General features: G+C 40.5%; 1 protein-coding gene across 2 annotated transcripts in view; it reads left to right on the top strand.

The window, feature by feature from the left end:
- The window catches only part of LOC118774310 (glutamate receptor ionotropic, kainate 4-like), a 373,600-nt gene that overhangs the window by 290,764 nt on the left and 56,149 nt on the right, over positions 1-26,687 (top strand). For both annotated transcript variants that reach the window (XM_036523569.1, XM_036523570.1), the window contains 2 exons: positions 7,892-8,070; positions 16,485-16,538. In XM_036523569.1, coding sequence (XP_036379462.1) covers positions 7,892-8,070; positions 16,485-16,538 — 233 coding nt within the window. The remainder of the gene's footprint in view (positions 1-7,891; positions 8,071-16,484; positions 16,539-26,687) is intronic.

Here is a 26,687-nt window from a genome sequence, read left to right as displayed (position 1 = left end):
AGAGCATCTGCTAAATGGCAAATATTGAGTTGTTGTAGATGGTGACACTATTAGCAAAGTCAGTGTAGAGAAGGGCGAGAGCAGTCACCCCACCCGGCCTCGAACTCTTTGCTACATATGGTGCCAGAAGTGGGATGGCTTGCCGTGAGGCCATCGGAGGCGTGCCCAGTAGGGCTGTGCAATATGACCAAAATCTCATATCCCGATATAGGTCATTTCATATCCCGATAACGATACATATCACGATGTAACATTTTCTGTAAATTCAATGAATAAATAGTTTATATAAAATGACCAAATGGAATGGCCTATTTCGTATTACATTTTGAATTATATACGCGACAAATAAAAGGTACTTACTCATATTTGATTATTTTTCTCCTTTTATTTAGAACCTTTGTGCAAATTTTCAATTAACCCCTTTGCGTGTACGGTCACACCGGAGTGATTAGCCGTTTAGCACATATACTAAAACCGGTGCGATTAAAACACTAGATTGGAAAAATTCTAGCTAATTTTAGCTTTGAGGAAACAGCGATTTAATGTTATAAAAATATACCAAATGCTAACTGAAAACTGAGAAGCTTAATAATGCTAATGAAAACATAACAAATCATGTAAAGTAACATGTGCACGTGCAAAAGGGTTAAGCATGTAACAAAATATAACATATTAATGTAGAAAATATAAAAAGGTAAATAGAACATTTTTCAACTATAGTTCTGTGGCACGTTCACTTTCGTCCATGTTTGTGTTGCCTTCATGCATATTTTCTGCCTGCATCCGTGCCGTGTGGAAGAATGCAAAGCGTTGTCCAAATGACAAAAAAATATTACAGTAAAGTGTGTGATTTGCGACATAACGAAATAAACGATAGAGCATAACGTGAAATGATAGACGTTTTTCTATCGTCACACGATATACAGTATATTATCATATCGCACAGCCCTAGTGCCCAGTGTGTGAGCCGTATGAGGGACCCCTAGGTTAGTTTGACCCCAGTGTGAGGGACCCCAGAGATTAGTGAAGCGCCAGTGAATGGGGTACCCTGGGATGGGAGAAGTATGGTGGGGGAATGAGCGAGGGACACCGTGGTGCATGAAGCACGTGGGCACGCTTCCCGAAGGGGAGGGCTGTATGACAGAGTGCTGTCACTACGGTTGAGTATGTGCTCTGACTGCCATACCAGTGAGCCTGGCTCTTTGGCGTTGCGGTCACGCTGCAGGTTTGGCACCCCATAGACCCGGGTTCGAGGCTGGGTGGGATGACTGCTCTTGCCCTTTGCTACAGTCAGGCTATAGGGATAACTTATGCTGAGACTTGTAACAGGAAGTCCACTTCTTTGACTTGGAAATTTGGATTGAGTATTATGCTGTTCAAGGGTACATGTGTAGGAGGGTGGTGGCAGGCCCTCGAATGTCAGGATATGACAGAGTGTAACTGGCCAGCAGAGTGATTGCCTCGCTCAGGACAGAACTGGTAGAGCAAGTCTGTTGGCTCCTTATGCTAGTACAGCTTTGGCAGAAGCTTGCTGGGCTCTCCCAGCTCATTAATCACCTGCATGTATGATAGTCTAATCGACTGTAGCCTGTTCACGAATATCTCTCTACCCAGGCAGCAGAGGTGGGGGGTGGACAGCGAAAGAGAGGGAGATAGACAGAGAAAGAGACAGATGGGCTGATGACACATTCCAGGATGAGAAGCACTTTCTTTGGCTTACTGTATGAACTTGTGCTTGAAAGCACAGGTCCAGCCCTATTAAAATAATGGGAATGACAAGCTTATCACTTTCACCCCTTTTTAATATTACTTACTGTCACACAGGATTATATCATTTGTGTCTGTGTGTCTAAATGTGTTTGAAAATGGGAAATAAACAACCACTGATAATAGTTCCTGTGGCCACAAATTACATAGCATTCAATATTTGGTGTAGTTGGGTACATACAACTGTTTTGTGAATGATTTTTCTATCAAATTAGACCGAGACAAGACTATCCTCCAGTCTAATGAAGTAGTTAAAATTACACAGCACAATATCATTCATCAAAACAAGGAGTGGTTAGCAGTGGTCTCACACTTCAATGATATGCGGAGTTGTCAAAATCAGTTGTCAATGGCACTCACGCATAACTAAGAGTTTTTTAGCAAAATTAAAAAAAAAACATATACAGTATGTCTTGGGTTTTCACCTCAGTGGCTGTTTACTCAAAGATCAGAAGTTATGGGAAATGGTCTCCATATATTGAAGACTGAATCGAACATCTGAATCCCACCTCCTATCAAACTTACATCATGCTTACAGCTCAGCATACTGTGCTGAACAGAACATTTTATACCCCACAATTAATTTCGTTCACTGAGAAATCTTAGATTTTCTCTCTTAGATTTAGAAAGAGCTTGTTTTCCTGGTTGCATGGGGAGAAACACCAGTTTCCTTTTTGTTTTGCTGGGTGTGTTGTCATTGTTGGCTGCTATGTCTCAAAAGCCACCAACCATTGTGATTTCATAAAACAGGCTACCTTATTACATCAGGTTTCAGACTAATGGGTACAGGTGTGTGATCAAGATTCTCGGTGTATGAGGTTAAATGGCCTGTTCTCATCATTGCACTTTCTTGGTTTTATAAGTTTCAGCATTAAGAGCAGCCTCTGAAAATATGTAGGCTTTGGCACCAAGAACAGGGTTGTGCAGCCTTGCTGTAACAGAGCCTAATGAGTAACCGGATGTGAAATTTTGATTGTGAGGGTTAGGCTTCTGATGCACTGAAGCTACAAATCACCCTTCAAGACTCCTTCAAGACTCAACTAGACACAGTGTTGGCTTCAGTGTAGATTGTAGGCAAGTGACAAGCCAAGATGGGCTGAATGGCTTGCTCTGTTAGCCACCCCCAGAGGTACAGTGGTAAGGCTGCCATGAAGGCAGTAGGTGTTTTTCATGTAGCCTGTTGGATTTAAAGCTCTCCTTGGCAGTCTTGCATTGGCATTTTGAACATCCCGGCCTGAGCAGCATCCTCCCTCTGCTCTTCGGATCCCCATCAGTACAGTACAAGTCTTGTGGCTTTTCCTGGAACAGATCAATTACAGGCACTCATTTATTCAATTCTGTGCCATGCATGTAAATGTCACCAGCAATCTCTAATTAAAGCTTAAGAAGAGAAAAAGAAAGTAGTCTGTTTTTATTCAGTGGAAGGACTGAAAGAATTTGTCAGGATGTACACTACACGGATTGATACCTTTTTCCTTTTCTTTGGTACATTAGCTATGCATTTTACAGGCAAAGCAAGTAGAAGACAGAAAGATAGAAGAGGATCTAGCAGCACATTGATGCGAAGGACCCAAGGGGAGATGCGATGAATACATAATGCAAAATAATGGTTTAAATAAAGGAGCTGCCTCATTATCTCTACCAAGATGTGCAGTTGACAGCTTTAAAGAGCTTTGTGAAAAGGTCTGGTTAAAAGCAGGCTGTTACAAAAAGGCAGTCAACCGAGGGGGTAACATGTTTAAATGCACAACGATGACCCTTGTTGCATTAATCTCATGCAGTTTAAAAATCTCTTATTGTCAGGACCATTTCCTTGCTCAAATAAAATGTCAAAAATGGTGTGGGTGTGTGTATGTGGGTGTGTGTATGTGTGTCTGGGGGTGTAAATGAGTTCTTTTAGATCTGAAGAATATCCTATTGCGTTGACAGAAATATGAGCCAGAATATTACAGGTTGTAGCATGCTGTATCTGCCCAGGAATGTCACCTCTCCTTTTCAGTGGCGATGGGTGAGCTAGAAACAGGGGAAGCCCAAACACTACCTTTGAATCTATCATTACTTTCAACCTGTTCCCATTTATCCTCCTTGATTAACAATGAAACAAATAATTCACAGAATAATCAACACCAATCAGATTAGAATAAAGTAATTAGAATAAATGATTATGCTCGCGACACGCTGTTGTCTGTAGTTTGTCTGTAGTTTGTGTGCTTGCGAAAGCTACAATGTGAGATTACAATGTGTGTTTAATTAACAAGGTAGCATTTGGGCTTCCCGTGTTTCCAGCTCACCCGCCGCTACTGCTCCTTTTGAATGTACATTTTGTCTCTAGGGATTTGATTCAGGGCAGACTGTGACCAATAGACCTGCTGTGGCTTACTGTGTACTTTTTTCATACATTTTGTGAGGAAGACATCCAAATCCTTACACATAGTTATATTAAAAGTGGGAGAAAAACATGGACTATATCTAAAACTAGGTTTATTGAAAATGTGCAGATAAAATATGCCTTTTCACAGAACAATAGTAAGTAAAAACACATAGGTGACAATTTCTGCTTGTTCTCCCATTACATTAATTAGCACTGGACTCCCGCATGCACATAAGCTTGCATCAGAGCTTGCTTCAGAGCTGCCTAGCAACCAACATATAAGTAAGTTAAGCAATGAACATCTGATACCAGTAAATTATCATATTGCATCAAGGTGTTACTTATGATGTAATTTATTAGTCAGACCTATGAAAACAGAAATTTTGAAATGATAATGATAAGTAATAAAGAATTGAATACATACCCCAAATGCATGATAACTTCAATAACATGTGATGTCTGTTCCTTTCTGGCTGCAGCCTGTTGGTGATAATTTCATTTGTGGTATGATTCAGCTGTATGCATACCAGTGGAGACCACACCTTCACGTTTTGCACACAGCAAGTCAAAGCACAGGGCTTTGTGAATACCCAGAAGTAGGATTAAACAGAAACAAGCTCTGTGTTCCTTTCTGGTTTGGCTAAGGAGTTCTGGGGTTTTTAGTTGCTGAGGAGTTAATGACTTCCCTTACTAAGGCAGTAGAATTATAATTTTCAATCTAAGGCATATTACACCAATAATACATGAGGGGGTGTGTATTATTGCAATTATTGGCATGACAGTGATGCAGTGGCTAGATATGAGGTGAAATCAAGTACCATCAGCATCACCAAGTGCCAATAACAGCAATAATACACACCTTCTTAAATGGATTCACAATATAATTTTAAATTGTCATCAAATGCTGAAATTTCATATAAAATAAGAAACAGAATTCACTGTAAAGGAAGATTAATTAAAATATCTTCATCACACCAAAGAAATTAGTTTGCCATATTACCAATTCCATTATATTGCTACCTGTCTATTTAAAATGAGCCAAAAAAAAAACAAGGTTAAGTTTAAACATAATTCCCAGCACTATCTATTCTATTGTGAGCAACTCATGAAGACTAGACATGTCAGCATTGGGCTACCAAACTAGCTAGCTAGTCGGTTTTCTAGTGGTGCAGCTAGGCCAGATATGTAGGTTAGCTCCCATTTTTATACTAACATTAAAGGTAGGCCTACAGATTTTCAGCTAGTCAGTTTCAGGGTCATGTACTCCACTGTTTTTTGTTCTTTAGGGATGACTTCCAGTAATTATGAAGGGAGCTCTCAGCATTGTGGCCCTTCCGTGACATTATCTCCCTGATTTGTAATCCAACAACAGAGAGCACTTCCAGGCTTTAAAGTATCAATGTCCCCTCTTCTTTACATGTAGTGGTCTTAACTGACATTTATAAAACATTCAAACAATAACATACATAGCTAGGTAATGGTGACACATTAGCAGGCCCAAACGATTAACTTTTGAATCTCTGGTTGTGGTTATAATCTATGGTTATGCACCCATTGCTCCTACAATTATCAGGCCAGACAAGGTCATTTATTGGTCCACACACCAGCGTGAAGCAAAAGCAAGCTTGACAGTAATTGTCAGTAGCGACACAAAGGCTATTATGTTCATTTCCAAGCACTAATTCTTTAAATTCAGAAAAGTAGTTATCTGTGGAAAAGCTAGCTAAGAGCAGCACATGTTCAGTATTAAAGTGAATGCTAACTGCAGTTAGTGCAGTAATTTTGATATTTTTAAATATGTAGAATTTGTGCTCTGTTTCAGATGTTGCTAGGTAACTACACCAGGTACCATTACTTTGTATCTCAATGAATGACAGTTTGTTACTGATTGCAGATTAATGCGATACAGTGATAATTTTCAGTAACACACATTGTATCATATATAACAGCGTGTCTGGAATTGCATACTACCTTTTTATAGAGTTTTATAACGTTTCGCTATGGAGAGCCTTTGGTGGAAAAACTGTAAATGAAGCTAGTGGACATTCTTTGTTGTATGAGGCAGGGCCTGGCTTTTATTTGTTATATGACAAATTATGGAGCCCATTCCAACTGAATAGGAATTCAACCATCTTTTTATGGTGCCTTGATCTAGAAACATGAAAAACATTTGGTCAAGTTCATAAAAGTGTAAGAGTTGGGCATACCAGCCAAACATAAAAGAAATGGCCTTTACATGAGTATTTTAATCAAACCACTTTCCCTCAATTTTATTTCTTCATAGAATGACAGTAGGTGTTGTCTAAGAAACAGCAGATGATAATGACAGCACAGCCAGCAAAATGAGAGGAAAACTGTTGGAACAGGAAGTCACAATTTACTTTTTCCCTGGAAAGCAAGCTTTCACTGCATTTCAGGTTCCTCAGTGAATGAAATGAATTGTCAGATATAAAACGTTCTGTGCTTTTGGAAGTATAGTGTACTCCTTTAAAATGTGAAATGGAGTTTGACTGGAAGTAAGGAGACCAGCAAAGACTGCATGTACTGTAGGTGCTCCTATGAGAGGGATGACTGTCAGTACTGCTGTCCTGCAGTAGTGAAATCCATCACAATTCAATGTCTCAGAACACAAAGTGTGTCAGGGCTCAGGCACGGACTCAGACGTGGACCACGACTGCTCAGATTCCAGGCGTTTATTAACAGGATAGGCAAACAAGCAGGCAGTTGAAATCAGGCAGGGTCAAATTACCAGGCAGGCAGTCCAAGGGCAGAACAAGGATCAAAACCAGAACAGGCAGGGTCAAACCGTGAAGGCAGGCAGATTGGGCAATCAGGGCAGAACGGCAGGCAAAGACGGTGTCAAGGAGCAGGCAAGGCAAAACCAGAAAATCCAAAACAAGAAAACACAGGCGGGACCAAGACAGGCAGAAACACTGTAACAATCTGGCAAACAAGATAGAGACAAGCAGGGTTGATATAGGGCTGGGCTGATGAGGTGATGGGAAGCAGGTGTGCAGGCAGGTAGGTGGAGATGATCAGGTGGGCGGAGACAGGGCGGAGAGCGGGGCAGGGCTAGAACACAAGGAAAACAAAAGCACATGGACATGGGAAAACAAAAATACAACAGCTAGGGGGCGGGAGCACTGACAAAGTGCTGAAGAACAGCTGCTTGTATTAGTGTCTGCCTCAGTGTCAATATTCTTCAGGGACTTTTTTCCACTCCCATTGTTTTATCGACTGTGTTATTAAGGATTATTGTTTATGAGGGTATATTTCAACAATCATCTCTTTATTTGTTCTGGCATGCTTATCCTATCAAATATTGTTGTTTTATTTTTGTGTTTTTAACATTTTTTCTATGTTGTTTGGAGTCAGATAACAATTTTCCAAAATCATTATTGGGAAGTAGGCCGCTGTGAGAATATTTTCCTTAAACAGTGCAACGTTTTAAATATATTTTAATACATGTTACAACATGCTTGCATCTTCTGAATTAGTCCACATTACAAATAAAATGTAGCTGTTTTCAGCTTTTGAAATGAAACTTTGGTTTCATTTCAAAAGCTGAAATTTCAATGGTTTTTTTATCTTTTAAACCAGGTTACAGCTTTACTGTAGTTTCCTTTTCCCCCAGAATAACTTGCCGTGCAACAATGTAATATTTGGGCATTGGACAATCTTGAGGTGACATCCAATACACCAATCAGTCAAAGGCCTCAAAATGTGCCTCTTCTGTGTCCCTTTGCATCACAGGCCTAATGAACCTGGAGCGACTGCTCCGTCAGTTTCTCATCTCCAAGGAAACGCTCTCAGTGCGCATGTTGGATGACAGCCAGGACCCTACACCACTCCTCAAGGAGATACGTGATGACAAGACTGGCACCATCATCGTGGATGCCAATGTCACCATGTCCCACATTATACTGGAGAGGGTGAGTCTGTCCCCACAATGTCATCACATTCCACATCATTGTGGAGAGGATGAGTCTGTCCTCTCTATGGAATCACGTCCCATCACTTATGATCCTGCAGGGAGTGAATCTATTCTCACAACATTCTATGAGTCTGGCCTGAGAATTCCATGGTATCTCATATCATGAGAGATAGAAAAGTGAGATGGCTTCTGAGTTATCAGCAATCTCAAGGCAATCCAAAGTAGACTTCTTGTCGGACACACGCTCTGACTTCTACAGTTGACACAATATTGTGCAAAGCGGTAAGTTTGTGACATCATATTTCCTTGAGAATTTTACAAATCGTTGTACTGAGTCATTATGTTTCAGATCTTTTAAAGATGTAGAGGTCTTTCTTTGATCAACAAGAGTTTGTATTCATCAGCTGAAGATAGCTTATATTTCCATAAAAATCATCATGTATAAAACATTGCTCCTAAGAGAAAATGTGTAGAGCAAACCTACATTTTGCATCAATTACACTCTTATTCACTCTTCACTCTTACACTATTTTTCTGTATGGTTATATTTTTTAATGCAGTGGTTAATAAATAGTCTTTATACCAGTGTTTTACACAACAAACCATCCATTCACTCAAATAAACCCAAGCTATATTTGCTTTAATGTATCCTGCTATTGGTTGTTACTTTCACAAAGGCAAGGTAAATTAAGGAGGGATGGTTGCTATTCTCATAGTCATTTAACATTGATGGTGTTCACATACACATCATGCACAATGAGGAATTACACTGTGACAATAATGATTTTGTTGAAATTGTTTCACTTGAACTTGTTTAAGAACTCGCTGTAAACAATATTCAATTTTAATAAATCCTGGAAAATACTCTAAATACAAACCCTGGAGCAATAAACAAAAGAGTAAAAACACCACAGACATAAACAGTCATTGAAGAATGACCATCACTGAAGGTTGGATGTGGTGTGTGAATAAACATATCTAATCTACTGAGAATAAAATGGCAGAAGGGCTGCCAAGTGAAATTGAATATGAGCCTTATAATGAGCATCACTGCTTCTTAATGTCCCTACTCCTAAATCAAATATAATGGAAAATTCAGTGCATTTCTTGCTCCAACAAGCATCACATTGAGACTAGAAACATACCAGGGTGTCAGTGTAATTGTTGTGTGACATTTATACTGTGTGTAAGAGGATGCCATATTCAACCCTCTTCTAAAAAGCATAGATTAAATCTACGCTTGTTATGCTCATAGAAATAGCACATAGCACCGAATGATTATCACCTCACTCCGGCAGGAACAGATTAATGTGTATAGGCTACTGTAGAGAGACAAACTGAAAGGAATTAAAGAGGAGATGACTTAAAGTTCAAGTTCAGTTTTTGTTTGTCACATGCCAAGGTACAATGTACAGTGCAGTGAGATGATGGCCCAAGGTTTACGATTCCATTCCATTTGTCCTATGGCAAGTGAACAGGTTAAAGGGAAATTGCACTCCAAAGCAGGTATGGAAATCTTAAAAGATGGGGATCTTAAAAGACCACCTTGGTTTAAGGTCATATTCAACAGACAGGTGAGAGATGAGGGCTAATTATCCTGCCATTGTGTAATGTTGAACAGTTATCAATAAATAAAACAACAAGTGGCTTCACAAATAGCGTTTAATTCCGAACGAGGGCGTTGTAACAGGTGACAGCCATCTTGAGCACTGCTCCATGTACCCTATCAGATGTCATTACCTGGACACCAACTGCAGAACAGTGCCTCCTGGAGAGATTAGGCAGTGTATGAATTGAAAGGAGACAACATCTCCTCCCTCTGTAAAGATTACACCCTGGAATAATGAATAAATGGCAATTCCAGTAATGAAAAGAACATTATTACAAGTAAGCACATTCAACAGCATGTTGTCAATAAAGCAATACTTTGAGATTTCTCTAGCAAGTTAACAAACAAAAGACATAAGTACATTAATCAACAAGGAAGTGTGTAGTAATATTTATCACCAAATGTAGTAAATAAGCTATTGCTACTTAAGGTACATTGAAGTTGCAACAGTGAAAATAAAAATTTTTAATTAAAAATTCTTCCTCTTCACTTCAGTTGTGACGTATGTCTAATGTATGATCACTAACAAATTAAAGGACACAGTCAAAACAGTCACAATAGTCACAACATTTCTCTAACACTGTAACAATCATGTCACAACAATCAACTTGGCTTAAACACAACAATCCTGTTCATTTCATCACATAGTCCTTGTGCCACTGAGGTTTGCATCTGGCATGCAGCTGTCTCAGGGGAATATGTGTAATGGCATGTGAGCATGGTGGTATATGGTTGGTATGTCCATGCTTAGCAACAGAGGGAAAGTGGGCCAGATGTGATGCGTTCCAGATTCTCCCATCTCCCATTCGGTCCAACTCTCTTTCTCACAGTCACTGGGGCAGTAAATCTGGGGTGAGCTTTGGGGACATGATGAGGGATCCTTATTCTCACTTTTCCCCCCACTCGAAAGCGAGGTGCATGTGCGGCACCGTTTAGAGTCTGTATAGCGCTTCATTTTTTCTTGTTTTCTCTGGACTGTATCACGCACAGAAGCAGCATGAGATGTCACAGCCAGGGGCAGGGGCAGAATGTCAAGTTTAGTGCGCATTTTCCTGCTGTAAAGCGGTACGTGTGGTGACGTGGAGGTGGTAGAATCAGGGGTGGCGTGGTAGGCTTGAAGACAGTCCATCACAGCCTCTTTCCATGGCCATGGCTGTTGTATTGCCATCTGGATGCAGCTTCTCAATGCACGATGGAACCGTTCGATGGCTCCATTGGCTGCTGGGTAGTAGATTGCCATCCGGTAGTGATGTACATTCCAGTAGTGATGTGCGTTCCTTTCTGACAGTTTGTTACTGAAGCACATTCTGAAGCAATGAGAAGCGCATTCTCTGTTTGGGTAGTGGAACATAACATGACAGACAGGCTGAGGGAGAGCAGCAGGGTTTCCTTCTATCTCATACAAATCGCCCTGTTTTAATAGTCTAACCTGTAATATGCTATGTCTTTCCCATAGATTTGCACTGAATTGATTCTCCAAAATACGGAACAAAGCGTGTCCCATATCAGTCTTTTAGTTTCCAATTACGGGATGATTCTGTATTTTACGTGACGGTTGGCAACCCTATACCAGCCTGACCAACACCCTTTGTGGTAAGTAGTGTTGTGAGGGCTTGGTGGTCGGTTTGAAGGGTAAAATGACGTTCCCACAAGTATGTCCACCATTTTTCTGCAGCCCACATACACGCAAGCACCTCATTCTCAACAGTAGAGTATTTGCGCTCCATTGCAGTTAGTGTGCAAGACGCAAAAGCCACCGGTTTTTCTGTGCCATCTGACTGTACTTGAGTAAAAACAGCACCAAAGCCATAATCACTAGTATTTGTAGAGGTCACTGAGCAGAGAGAAGGGTCAAACAGTGCGAGTGCAGTGCTATCCACAAGAAGCTGTTTGACTTCATCAAAACTGCTTTGTGCAGCAGCAGTCCATGTAAATGTGTCTTTGTCAGTGATGCACTCACGCATGGAGGCCACAGCTGTTGCAAAGTTGGGGAGGAACTTTGAGTACTAGGACACCAGACCCAGAAAGGATCTAAGAGTAGCAGCATGAGATGGAGGTGGGGCTTTCAGGATGGCGTCAAAGTGCTCTTGGTCTGGATGGATGCCATCTGCAGTGGTGACATGACCCAGGAAGCACAGGGAAGGCTTTCTGAAGTGGCATTTGTTGTTGTTGAGCACCAGGCCAGACTCTTTTAGTTTCTGTAGTACAGTGCTAAGGTTCTGGCCGTGTGAAGCAGCAGTGGCACCATAGACTATCAGGTGGTCTAAGTAGTTTTGGACACCTGGCAGGCCCTGTAGGATGGAAACCCTCATGTGTAATGAATGCTGTAAGGTCACCATTATCTTCATGCAGTGGCACTTGGTCGTATGCGTTTGCTAGATTGATAGTAGAGAACATCTTTGCTCGCTGTAGGTTAGAGAACAATTCATCTACATGTGGTAGTGGGTAGCAGTCCGTGACTGAGAGGTCTGAGCACATCTGTATTCCACCCGTTTTCTTTCCTGTGACTACTATAGGGGAAACCCAGGGAGAGGCATAGATTTTCTCAATGACACCCACCTTCAGCAACTGGTCTAGTTCAGCAGAGACAGCAGCTCTGACAGCAAAAGGCAAGCGACAGAGTTTCTGGCGCACAGGTTTGACAGTAGGGTCAATTTTCACCCTATGCACAAAGTTCTTTACACAGCCATTAGGGATGCAAGAAGTAGTGGTGTCTGTAGTCATCACAGGAGCAGGACAGGCAGTGCATGAAGGCAGGATAGTATTTCCACTGATGCAGATGTGTAGGGCAGTCATCAAGTCCTTTCCAAGTAGTGGGGTCCCTTTCTCCACTACAAAGAATGTAGCAGGCACAGAAACATTGTCTCTACTCACTTGGGCTTCTAGGCATCCCAGCACTGGAATACAATCGTGTGTGTGTGTAGGTCACTAGCCGAACTGTAGGTGCAGACAGTGGAGTATCAGTGAAGTACTTGTCATATACATGGCGTTGCAGTATGGACACTGCAGAGGCCATATCCACAGCTAGTTCAAGTTCACAGACAAGAGAAGTTGGGGTATTGATGCAACACTGCATAGCAGCTTCTTCGGGGCACAATCAGGGTTCTCCAAGTACAGCATCATTAGCTCAGGTAGCTGTATCTCATGTACATCGCGAGTCTTAGCTGAGCAACATACGCGGGCAAAATGTCCAATTTTGTGGCACAATTTACAAGTTGCTTTGGCTGCTGGGCACTGTGGAGAGTGAGCCACGTGTTCTTCTGAGTCACATCTGAAGCTGGTGCGAGAGGAAGCAGAGGAGGTAGCAGCAGAGGGCTTAGCTGGACGAGAATGTTGCCTATTTTTCTTTTTGAAACTGTGAACTGGGCTGTACAGCATGTACTGGGGCATTCCCATCTGCTGTCATTGTTTTAGCTTGTTCTGCAGCAGATTCAATTTGTGTTACAATTGTAATGGCTTTATCCAGCGTTAAATCTGGCTCAAGCAATAGTCTCTGTCTAATGCTAGGGCTAGCCAAGTGTTCGATCAACTGGTCACGAATCATGTTGTCTTTTATCTTCAAACCCGCATTTCGCAGCAAGATGGCAGAGGGCAGCAACATACTGTAAAATAGTTTCACAGGGCTCCTGTGTTCGTTTTCTGAATGCATGACGTTCTACAATAACATTCACTTTTGGTGTAAGTGTGCTTCTAACGCAGCAACAGCAGCAGAAAATGTATCACCTGTACTTGGTAGTGTATAGAAGATCCGTTGCCCCACAGCACCTAAACAGCGAAATAAAGCCGTTTTTGCTGATTCCTTGACAATGATTCGTTGACCCTGATTTATGACAGTAGTGTTCTAAGATGCTGAGTCATCCTGAGGACAACACATGGCCAGAAGTACTCTTGTCCTTTTGTGCCATCACTCTTTCAGCTCATATCTCTCTTCTCTTACATTTATCCCTCTTTCTCTGAATTATGTGCTCACACCGTTACTTGCTTTCTTGCTACTATATCTCTGTCTCTTCTCTGTCTCTTGTTGTTTGCTGTGCTCTATGCTTGGCATGCAGATTTGAAGGCCAGAGACCAATGATGTGGCCTCCACTGCCAGTGAATTTAAAATTCTTTGCAGAGGCCTGTACTAAAATAGCATAATCCTGCCGCAAACTGACTCCCCAACTGGGTTACCCCTGTGATGGCTGTGTATTAACTTTCACCTTCTTTCTTCTGTTTGCGTCTCTTTTCTCTGCAGTGGCAGAGCGGGTATAAGAAAGGAGCCAAGTAGAGTTGGCATCTGTCTGGCTGGGATATGTGGATGTTGGCCCAGCTCGTTAAAGCTGTTTGCCAATATTCAGACAGCTGCGCCCATGCCCCAGCTGGAGTCACAGTATTCAATTACATGCTCAATTGCAGTACGAAAATTTTTAAAACCTTCCATCACTGCCAATGCAACACCTACCGCAGCCACCAAATTAGCTCATATTATAATTAAATCACAGTGGCCACTTTTGAATTCCTTATTTCGCAGTCAACAACTCGTTTTGTTCTATTCTGTTTATTTTCAGGCTTGCATTGATCTCTGCTCTCCCGAACAGAGGGGAATAAGTAAGGCACCATGCCATCTGTGATGCTGAGCTTGGGGACCAGGGCTACACCCAGAATCACATTTACACCTCATCTCAGCCTTCATCAAAGACTACACTAGTGGGCACAGTCACAGTCCTATCTTCCCTATCCTAGGCTCTGCCTACAATAGTGGCTGTCCTTAGGGATGATTGATAAAAATCCAGGTAACCTATTAGTAATTGGGTACTGGTCGACATCCAGGCTGACACCCCTGTTCACCTGCACCAAATATGCAACACACAACAAAAATTCAATAATGTTGCTTTGATACTAAGCCATTAATTACTATTTTCTGTTATCTGAGACATTATTCACTGGATAAACTGAATGCTGAAACAGGGCAATGCAATGTACAGTCTAAAGAGCTGTTTTGTAATGTCTGTACCAAGAACTTTAACGGGAATGGTATCTCAGTTCTGTGGATGACATGATACCACAGCACTGTGCCTTGGTACAAAATACAGAGCAACATGCCAGACTCCTGCATTAGAAAAGAACAGACAGGAGTGTGACTATAGCATGTAATGTATCATTGACATGCACTCCCATTCAGTTAATGGGAGACTGAAGTGGACAGGGAATGACCACAGCACCAGTGCAGTCATAATTTAAAATCAGAGAGGGGCTCTCATTCTGTGCTTTTCATTTCGATGTAGCATTTTTCTGGTCCTTCTCATTGAAAGTTTATGTCAGCATCGATCAGCAGTAACATTTAAACTTCTTATGAATAAATAAGGCTTTGATTAAATCCAATGGATGTAGGTATTGATTGAAATTTTCAAGGTCACATTATTTATGAATGAGTTGCATAAGTAGAGCCCATTTATGAAAAATGAAATGGAGCATCACTGCGTAGGGTAATGATATTGCCTTGAATCTTCACCTTTCTGTATCTTTTTAGGTTAAATGAGAGAGTCAAGTGTTGGGTAGCAGGGGTTAAGTTTGAACTGTAGTATTTAACTCTCTTGTAGTCAGAGAGTGAGACACACACAGAAAATTCACACATTCACACATACATGGATAAACACACAGGTGTGCACACATACAGTGCATTCAGAAAGTATTCAGACCCCTTCACTTTTTTTCACATTTTCTTATGTTGCAGCCTTGTGCTAAAATTGTTTACATTATTTTTTCCCTCATCAATCTACAGTCAATACCCCAAAATAAAGTGAAAACAGGATTTTAGAAATTTTTGCAAATTTATCAAAAATAAAAATGGAATCTGAATACTTTCTGAATGCACTGTATGCATACACATATATAGATATGCACACACACACACACACACACACACACAGGTAAAATTTCTAATGAGCAGATTTAGATGGAATGTGAATATTGTCCTCTGTCTGGCTCTGGTTTCCTTGGAGACAAAGTCAAGCGGCAGTGAATAGAACTCTTTCTCATGAGAATCGTATCTGTCATCCACTGTCTCCCTTCTCCATGATTTATATTGTACCTGCATAGTTCATTTGATGCCATTTGTGATTAGATTATTTGTGGTCTATGATTTTATTAGCCTGTGTAAATGGGCCACTATTTTCAAGGGAGATTTCAAAACAAAGCATTTCTGTATTAAACCCATTAATCTTAGAACTATTTGTAATAACATCTGGCTGACGTGTCCTGTAATGAGGATACTATATCCTATAATGAGTATGTGTGCCATTGACTTCGGTGGCCTGTTGTATTTATATAGTTAGGTTTAGGTCAGGCTTGCAGTCTGCCCAGTGCAAAAATGTCTAAATTATTTCATTCTTATAATATCTTCAAAAACTAAGACAGTCTGTGACTATAATTAAATCAAGACCACATGCCATCTTAGAATCACCAAAGACAAGGAAATAGGACCACTGAAATGTTTACTGTTCATTTTTTCTGTCTGTTTGTTCTTTCGTATGCTTAGCCAACTGTTTGAACCATTACTGCATGATGTAGATTAATGGAAATTTGATAAGACATGGGAAATTAATTATTTTAATTAGTAGTTAAGAGTAGTTGATAAATATATTGTATATATTATATTGGTGGTTAATGCTGTTTTTTAATGCAGTATTAATATTATTAGTATTATTAGTATTAATATTATTATTAGTATTAGTACTGTATAGTTGTGACATAGTTTCAGTGGATGGCTTGTTCTGTTCATTGAGTCCAACATAACTGTGCCCCACCCTTTTTTCCTCTCTCAGGCCTCAGAGCTGGGGATGCTCTCAGTCTACTATACCTACATCTTCACCTCGCTGGTAAGGAGGCATGGCCTGTTGCTCCCTAATAGATATTAATGACACTGGCTGCGTTTCACATTAATGGTCCTGCTGGAATTATTCATATGGGTGTGATTAATGACTCACTGATACATGTATTCACATCGCCCCCTGGAGGATAAAGCCAACCCCCCATCCCCTTCATTCTCTATACTCCTACCCTTACAAAACAGTGTATTCTGTTAAGTATTATGGTAATATGTCAAACTGTCATAATTATTTAACAGATTTCCCCCATTTCCACGCATGCTTCATTTTATGCATGTACTTTTTAAATTCATGAACCATAGTACTTTGTTCATATTAATAAAATTGCAGATACTTGCATTAAAGCTACATCAGCATAAGCATGTTTGAAATTGTTGTTTCCTGTGTTGACAGACATTTGAAACTATGCCTAATTATTTGCTTTTCAGACTTTCACCTTTATTGACATGTGTGACACATTCATAGCTATATGTTCAGAATCGGTTATTATTTTACCAGAATGCTGCTAGAGTCAGGGAGATGATTCTACTTCCGCATTGTTTCCTAGAATGATTTAGTGGTATGGCTCTCTGGTGGTTGTTAATCGGCTCTTTATTTAACTGCCAAAGGTAGCATTGATCCAAATCTTGATATGCTGTGCTATATTTTGGTGTTACATCTCATCCTCTGCAAGTTTGATGCAACAGTTTGAGGTGTGTTAAAGTGTATATTTGCTCAGAGGTCTCCAAGCCCCATGTAGCTCAGTTTCTCATTTGTGCCATGACACTTGTGTATTCTTCATTTACCATCAATCTGAATCAAGCTCATTTTATTTAGCAATTTAATTGTTGCAGGGCACTTCACAGCAGGTGTTTTGTAGAGGGAATCAAAAACTGAAGAAAAATGTGGACTAATGTGGCTAATGTGGACTGAAAATGATTCCTCAACCCCTTCCTGAAAATGGGATTTGATGGAATTCCTGGAAAAAAGTGGAATATTACAAATTTAAAATTTGTGAGCAGATTCACACATTGAAACACCTGAACATCAAAGAGGATGAAGTAATATTTCTACAATAATAATAACAATCATCATCATCATCATCATGTTAACAAATACGTTGACGAACTACGTACATCAATATATTAAATCCATTTCAGAAATGCCTTTTTTGATTGTTTCCGCTCATCAGTAAGTTAAAACAAATATATTGCCCCCGCATACACCCTCACAAGGTGAGCTCACAGTATAAAAGTTGACATTCTGTCAGAGAAGATGCAAGTTCTTTAATTTAAAATCAAAACCCACACAGTGAGTCACAGTGTCACACCATCCACGTCAAGGGGAGTGATGCTGTCCGTCCAGCAGGTACAGAATGTTTCCGGACAGTTACTGTAAGAGATGCCTCACAGAAACAGTACTTATTGTGCTGAGCTAACTGCATTTCAGCTCCATTCCATTAATTGCCTGCAGTCATCTTATCTCACCATTACATTTTGCTTTGGCTATTACAAAATTACTGTATTATTATTATAAGTCGGGGCACATGTTCTTAGAGTGTTTGTAACTGCATGGCCCTCTGATGTTGTGCATTTGGGTAAATATGTTCTGCCTCCAGATATCTATCATAAGTGTGGAAGACTTGGAGAAAAGTCCACTCACTGATAGCGCAGCCTAACTGGCAGTCCCACTGGTGGAGCAGGCTGTCAGAATTAGTGAAAAAAACATTCCCACAATCAGCTGAAAAAGTCTTTTTGACAAAATCTCTGTCATTTCAAATCTTCCAAGATCAGTCTGCAAAATTGTTACAGTTTTGCAGTATTCAAGTTATCTTGTGGTTTTTGTCCACGTGCAGTACTGATATAAGTTAAAGTTATCTTGTAAAAATGCTTGAGGCACATTTGAAATTCACACTGATATATATATATATATATATATATATATATATACTTTTCATTTTGCTTTTTGCAGATTACCATGCATCATTTATTATAACATAATAACACAATGATTTAGACTTTAGACATTAGTTTCACTAGATACATATTGCTCTCATACGTAATTGCCCTGCACACAGTAGCACAGCAGAAAACAGTGTATCTAGATTGTGAATAGCAGCCTGACAAAAAATCACCTTTCAATTGATTCCAGCATTCACATCTGAAGAACTTTGTTTCACATTCCGGTCCTTTTCTGAAAGCTCAAATACTGGTATGAAAGCCAACTGAGCATCTGAATCAGCAACACAATTTGCAGATTTCCCCAAGCTTTCATGAAATGAATCCAGTGGACTAATTAAAAAAAGAGAAAAGAGAGTGTCATTTATTTTTTCTAATTAGTGAGTTGCGCTCTATCAGTGTGATTAATGTCTACATGAGCCATGAAAAGATAAAAATGGCTATTTTTGTTCTCTGATTGTGATTCTTGGTTTTATGTGGACAAGGGTGCAAGACTCAATGCAAGCTCAATGATTTTTTTCCTTGGCTTAATGCAACTAGGTTAAGTAATGCTACTTTTTTGTATATACACATATCATAAATTCAAGTCTTTGAAATAACAAAAAAAAATGTGTAAGAAGCTGAATGAAAACACACATCTACAATAAATCTCTTCCTGTAAGGTAAGGACAAATCCCACTGCACTTACGTTGAATATGGGTCAAGATCTTGGTAGAGAAGCACTGCTGCTCTGAGAAAAAATATGTCTGTCTGTTTAATATTGACAGCATATGTTATAAATCACTACTTTGCATTCAATCACCATGGAAACACTACCAAGTCCAAGGTACTTGTTTAGTATGACAGTACAGCACTAATAATGGTTTTATAGTAATGTCTGCTAGCAGGAAAGCACAGATCATTTTTAGACTTGGATTGAGGTGCATCATTTAATAAGGTCAGGAAACTACTGCTGTAAAACAAAAAGAAATAATTACAATAAAACAAAGTGAGTGTGGTTACTCTGCAGCTCATTTTCAATGGAACAATAACCTTCAGCTGTTTTTATTAACAGTTTCATTGCATTTGATTTATTTCTCTTCCCCAACTCCCCACCCCCACCCCCTCTGCATACACACCTAAAAAAGAGAAATGGTAACTACAATCAAGAAATGAACCCGCCCCAGATGCTGTAGTAACCCACTGGCGAGTCTATGTTGTGTTTCACTGAGGAGTGTAAATAGCAAGCTAAAATCAAAAGTGATGGCCTGAAAGTCACACAGTGTTCCCACTGGAACAATCACACTCCCACTGTTTCTCTGGGTGCCGGGGTCTCTCTCCCTTCCCACTGATCTCAGAGCGCCGTTGATGAATAGCCTGCCACACATTTGCATGCGGAAGTGTGGTATATTCAGATTATTAGAAAATACAGGCATCTAAGTGGCACTGTGAGAATAATTGTAATGCATTAAAGAGCTTGGAGAAGAACCCGTAGGCAGTAAATTGGTTGCTTGAGTGCCTGCTATATTAAAAACGTGGAAACTATGACTTGCTTGCTTTTCAATTGAAATACACAATAGTAGGTTGTTTTCTGAAATGATGTCTGTAGTCTGCGGTCAAAGGAACACCGCATAAATGACAAGCAGGTTTGATTTTTGTGCCTGCCTTTTTAATTCTTTGCTTATCTGTTTTTATAGTTTGATATTTCAGGAAAGGGCAGCCTGCTATTGATTCAGTGGTGTAAAGAGAGAAAATGGCTGCCATACCTCTGGAATAATTAGCTCAGTGAGAATTAGGAGGAACCAAAGCCTGATATCTCACTTGGCAACCGACAATGATGTAAACTGACTTTGAAAATTTTGGTTTTTATAAATTCCCAGAACTTGTTTTTGTGAAAACAAATATAGACCTGTTTCCTGGAAGTGAGGCAGTCTCAGCACTGAAGAGAAACACTGGTACAAGTGCCCTGCCTCGTATTTCCTGTCTGCTCCACTGATTTTGCTTTGCGCCTTGTGGTTTGGTTGTTGTTTTTTAAATTCCCATTGCTGTAGGGACCATGTGGCATTAAAGAGTGATTTACATCACTGGCTGCGTGTGACCATGTGGGATCACTCAACGGTCCACCTGGTGAGATTGGTCTCCACAGACCCCACAGCAGACCCACAGGACGGCAGCAGTGGGCTTTGGTGACACAGCAGCAGAAGTTTAACCTCACATCAACAGAGAGCAGCAGGGAATGAAATGTGACTGAGAGGTAAAGAGGAGGCTCATGGGTAAAGTTTCATGGGAAAAGGGTCTGGACCCACTTGTGAGATGGAAGAGCAGTCTTCATATATGGTACTTCGCTCCAGACCCCGGCATCACCAACAGACTATGAACAAGCAGTAGCAGAGAACAGAATTTTAATATACCTACCCTACATTACCCAAATAATTGTCCCAAATCTGTGTAGATAGACAGTAGATTAATTAAATTCAGTGACTAGAAACAATAGCCTGTAATTTATGTTGCAATCTGCTACATGGTGCTGTAGCCAGCTGACTGGGATTACATTTACATTTATTCATTTAACGATTTTAACCAAAGCGACGTACAAAAGTGCATATAGTGGGCAAACAGGCACAAGGGCAAGATGTGTACATGTCATACAATGCAAATAGTGTTGAAGCTGAGCACAAGGTCGGTGTAGTGAGCCAGAACTAATCTGATCTAGGTTACATATATCGAATACAATCACTGGGACAATGAAGTATCGCTATACTACCTAGGCAAAAAACATACTACAAATACAAGGTAAGAGATAGAGCTACAAGTACAAGCCAAGAATCTTAGATCTACAAGGTCAAAATGCCAAGGGTGTCAGTCCAGGTAGAGTCTGAAGAGGTGTGTCTTCAGACCACGTCTGAAGGGTTGGAGTGAAGGAGTTGTTCTTAGGGGGGTGGGGAGTTCATTCCACCATTGGGGGGCAATGATGGAAAAGCAACGTTGTGAGGAGAGTGGGCCTTTCGTTCTGTTGGTGGGAGGAGCGAGGCATCTGGATTTAGCAGAGCAAAGTTGTCGAGCGAGTGTGTAAGGTTGGATGAGGTCCTGGAGGTAGGTCGGGGCGGTCTTTTTTGCAGCAGAAAAGGTGAGAGTCAAGGTTTTGAAGCGGATCCTGGCTGCGACCGGGAGCCAGTGGAGGGATCTCAGTAAGGGGGTGACGCGGGATAACTTTGGGAGATTGTAGATCAGCCTAGCAGCTGCGTTATGGATGAGCTGCAGTGGCTGAATGATGCAGGCTGGGAGGCCTGCAAGGAGGGCATTGCAGTAGTCCAAGCGGGAGAGCACGGTGGCCTGGACGAGCAGCTGGGTGGAGTAGGTGGTCAAAAAAGGGCGAATCCTCCTGATGTTGAAGAGGAGGAATCGACAGGAGCGTGTTGTCTGCAAGATGTAGTCGGTGAAGTCCAGCCTGTTGTTGAGGTTGACACCCAGGCTCTTCACAGAAGTGGAAGAAGTTACTGTGGTGCCGTCGACAGTAACTGAGAGCTCTTGAAGATGAGAGGTCTTGGCCGAGATGAACAGCAGATCGGTCTTGTCCAGGTTAAGCTTGAGGTGGTTGGAGGCCATCCATCTGGAGATGTCGGTCAGGCATGCAGAGATCTTTGCGTTGACCTGGGGGGGTGGAGGGAGGAAAAGAAAAGATTAGTTGAGTGTCATCAGCATAGCAGTGATAGGAGAAACCATGTGAGTTAATGACTGAACCAAGTGAGTTGGTGTAGATGGAGAAGAGGAGGGGTCCCAATACAGAGCCCTGGGGGTCACCTGTAGTGAGGGGAGTGGGTGTGGAGGATTAAACGTTGAATAATTAAATAAAGTGGACCAATCATACTCATACGTAGTTTGTTGAAACTCAACACAGTATTGCATTACTGATTACTCTACCTGAAGTAACTATGTCCTAAAACCTGTTGAACAAATGTGTGCAGCACCATCAGTATTCACTCATTTCACACAGATTAGTGTAACCTGTTTTGGACAAACATGTAAATTGTCCTTGGATCATGTTTGAAAAGATCATATAGATATTTTATATTAAAACAACACAAAACACAAGCCTGTGTTCGGCAGTTATGGAACTTGTTATTTCAACTTGCAATAGAACAAGATCAAATTGTGACCACACTGTGATACTTCACGTTACAGATGCATTTGCTGATGCATTTTCTTGGAAAAACTTGATCATACTTTCTTTCAACACCACAATAACACTAATACTAACATTAACACTAAATAATAATAATAATTGTGAAAGGAGCATGAACCTAAAACAGCTGATTTAGAAACAAGAAACCATATTTTGTTTTCTTTTTTTCCAGATCATAACTTTCATGAAGTACAGTGCATTCCATTTATAAGAAGTACTGATATAACAACCGCATATAGTCAAAAACACTGAGACAATCATTCCTATGCTAGTGCTGTTTAAATACTTCACTCGTAAGAATCAAGCAGTCTCACTCACTTGAGTTCAAAGGCATTTTAAAAGACACTTTGAATCTGCATAAATTCGTATTTTGAATTTGTCCTGGAAGTAACATAAGTTGGAAGTAAACATAACATGTAATGGATGTGTTTCACCAAGTTCCTGAATACCATTCATTATATCAAAGCAAAGACAGTTGTGCACTGTACAGATCATCAACATTTCCTTCTTTAGTAGTATGACTCAAATTAGTCTTACCAAAGAGGTGTTGTTAAATTGCATGTTTCACACTCTGCATTTATATTCTAGAAAACCTATCCATTGTGGTATCAAAGAACCCAACCACAGCACTTGCAGCCACAATGTGTTTGACTGACCTTTTTTATTAGCATTTCACACACTCTCTCTCCATCCCTCTCTCTGACACTGAGTGCTGAGGCCTCAGTTGCTGTACCAGTGACAATGACAGGATAGCTGAGGATCATGATCAGAGTGGGAGAAAAGCACTGCTCTTAGCTCAAAGAATACATCTTCCCTGGTGTCCCTTTGTCCCTTTTATGACTGCTTCAGTGCACAGACTCACTTTGTCATCACCAAATACTGTGGTTATAGTGTCATGGCTGCGGAGGTTAAACAACTGTAGATCACCTGGGTTTGATAAAATTTTTTAAATCATATCAAAATCATATCAAAATCATATCAAATCATATCAAAATTTGATTTAAAATCATATTTTAAATCAAATTTTAAAACATAACTAAAATTAAAAGCCAATGTCATTTCAAGGCTGGTTGAGGTAAGAAATCTGCTGTGCATTTCTTTCTATGTGAGTTGTAATGCAAATGGTCAATGTTTCCTCAATATGCATTCTGCATTTATCTTCACACCTGTTATTCAATGATTTTTTTTCATCAAATGTATTTCAATTAATATGCCATAATTGATTTGCCACATATTTTACCCATATGGCTTATTTGATATGTACTTGGTCCATCTACTGTATCTCGACATGTCCTCTTGGGTTAATTTTCAGACATTTATTGGCTTTTTCTAGAAAAAAAAAGAAATCAATGTCTACTTATATGTCTACTTAAATGTTAAATGATGATTATTCTGTAAACAATTTAAAGAGAACTCCACGGGCAGCCCATTTACCACCATTAAAAATCTGTCTGTTAAGCTGTTGTACATGACCATGGTCATGGATGATTACACTGATTACATGTGACATGTGAGACATCACAACCATTATGATACTTTCATTTGAATATGCTGGGAAGAAAGTACAAAAGTGTGTTTTTTAAATATATTATTAAAACTGACAAAGTAGATCTGACACATGAAGAGGAAGCATTGAACCACAGAGCAATCTTTTCCAGCTGAAAAATGTGTTGCATACCTGTCATGTGTTTCAATCAGATCAGATCAATTGTCCCACATATCTCTAAACTAATTCATTTGTGCACTTTTTACACAAAGGTACTGGTGAATAACAATGTTGATTTGATGCCTTCTGCATCAAGCAGTGATTATGAAAAAAAAGTCAAATTACTACATTTACTACATACACTTGCTCAGCTGGCCGTGGGAACATCAGCATGGAGCAGAAGTTCGACAAGTATAGGATTTAGTTATTTTTTATACAGGTACAATAGGTACATTTACATATGGGTTACAATGACCAGAGGGGGTGCTGTTTTGGATTGGTTTTGTGGAGCTATGCATTGCTAAACAGCTCCCTCTCTAATTGGGTCTCTCCTAAACCTCGTAACCTAATTGGCTCCGTAGGGTTCAAACTTCGGAAGTGAGGTCCATATATGGTCATGGGGAACACCGTGTTCTGTGACTGTTACCATCAAGAGGCGCCTTTTGGCTCCGGTCGGATGTAGCAGCATTGCTTTGTATTCTAATACACATCACTTGTCTCCAGATCAGACGCTGTGCCGTTCCACAGAACTGTCTCCTAACAATGTCAAACCTTTATTTCCAAGGTGCAATATACACTATATGGACTGTGATAGGATGCCACCTTTGCAATAAGATGGTTTGTGAAATTTCATCCCTGCTGGATATTCCACGGTCAACTGTAAGTGATATTAGAAAGTGGAAGCGTTTAGGAACAACAGCAACTCAGCCACGAAGCGGAAGACCACGTAAAATCACAGAGTGGGGTCAACGACTGCTAAGGCATGGTGCAAAAAAGTCGCCAACACTCTGCTGATTCCATAGCTGAAGAGTTCCGAACTTCCACTGGCATTAATGTAAGCACAAAAACTGTGCGGCGAGAGCTTCATGGAATGGGTTTCCATGGCCGAGCAGCTCACATCACCAAGTCCAATGCCAAGCGTCGGATGGAGTGGTGTAAAGCACACCGACACTTGACTGTGGAGCAGTGGAAACGTGTTCTGTGGAGTGACGAATCACGCGTCTCTGTTTGGCAATCAGATGGGCGAGTCTGGGTTTGGCAGATGCTGGGAGAACGTTACCTGCCTGACTGCATTGTGCCAACTGTGAAGTTTGGTGGAGGAGGGATAATGGTATGGGGCTGTTTTTCACGGTTTGGGCTAGGCCCCTTATCTCCAGTGAAGGGCAATCTTAATGCTTCAGTATACCAAGACATTTTGGACAATGCTATGCTTCCAACTTTGTGGCAACAGTTTGGGGAAGGCCAACATGACTGTGCCCCAGTGCACAAAGCAAGGACTATAAAGACATGGTTTGATGAGTTTGGTGTGGAAGAACTTGACTCGCCCACACAGAGCCCTGACCTCAACCCCATCGAGCACCTTTGGTATGAACTGGAACAAAGATTGCGAGCCAAGCCTTCTTGTCCAACATCAGTGCCTGACCTCATAAATGCTCTACAGAATGAACGGGCAAAAATTCCCACAGAAACACTCCAAAATCTTGTGGAAAGCCTTCCAAGAAGAGTGGAAGCTGTTATAGCTGCAAAAGGGGGACCAACTCCATATTAGAGTATATGTATTTGAATACAATGTCATTACATTCCCTGTTGGTGTAATGGTCTGAAGGCCTTTTAGCATAAATGGCTGAAAAGCAATCCAGCTCTCCCTACTTCTCAGACTCCTCTGTGTGGATATCATCTGCTGCAATCTTGCTATCCAAAACAGCTTGCTAATCAGTAGTTAGCAGAGAGGCTGTCACTGCTCTGTGTAAGTATACTCTGAAGGCATTTACATGCCTTCCTTGACAGCTAGCTCATTACTTACCTTTATTCTAGTTTGAGCCTTTTGCAGCAGACCTCAAGGAAGTCTTCCCTGAGCCAAGAGCAACTCACTTACTTTCTCTATCTCACTGACCTTTGTTTTTGTAGTTAATAAAGTATCAGTGTTTACACTTTAATTCTCTGCTAGTTTTAGTTCAGTTTGCCTAGATCATACTGATATATGATGTCTTTGATTAATTTGGTGAGCACTAATCCCAGCTAATGCATATATTTGTCTGAGTGATTTTCATTATTATTTGTTACATCTACTGCCAGCTCTATATCCCATTCATCTATCTGAGCACTGACAGATCTACTTGCATTTAGTGTGTCTTACATTTTAAATCGCTACCACAGTCTATCCACAATACATCAAGATCAAATATTCACTGGAAACTAGGCCTTTATCTGTCAGTTCATTATGAGTTTGACAGTCTTTGAAACTGAGAAGCAGACAACAACAACAGCTAAACAAAAACAGCATCTTAAATTTGGGGATAACACTTTATTAATTAAGGTCCTATAACCATTACCTA

The sequence above is a fragment of the Megalops cyprinoides genome, chromosome 3, assembly GCF_013368585.1.
Source record: "Megalops cyprinoides isolate fMegCyp1 chromosome 3, fMegCyp1.pri, whole genome shotgun sequence".
Taxonomy (NCBI): Eukaryota; Metazoa; Chordata; class Actinopteri; order Elopiformes; family Megalopidae; genus Megalops; species Megalops cyprinoides.
This window is presented reverse-complemented; position numbering and strand designations above follow the sequence as displayed.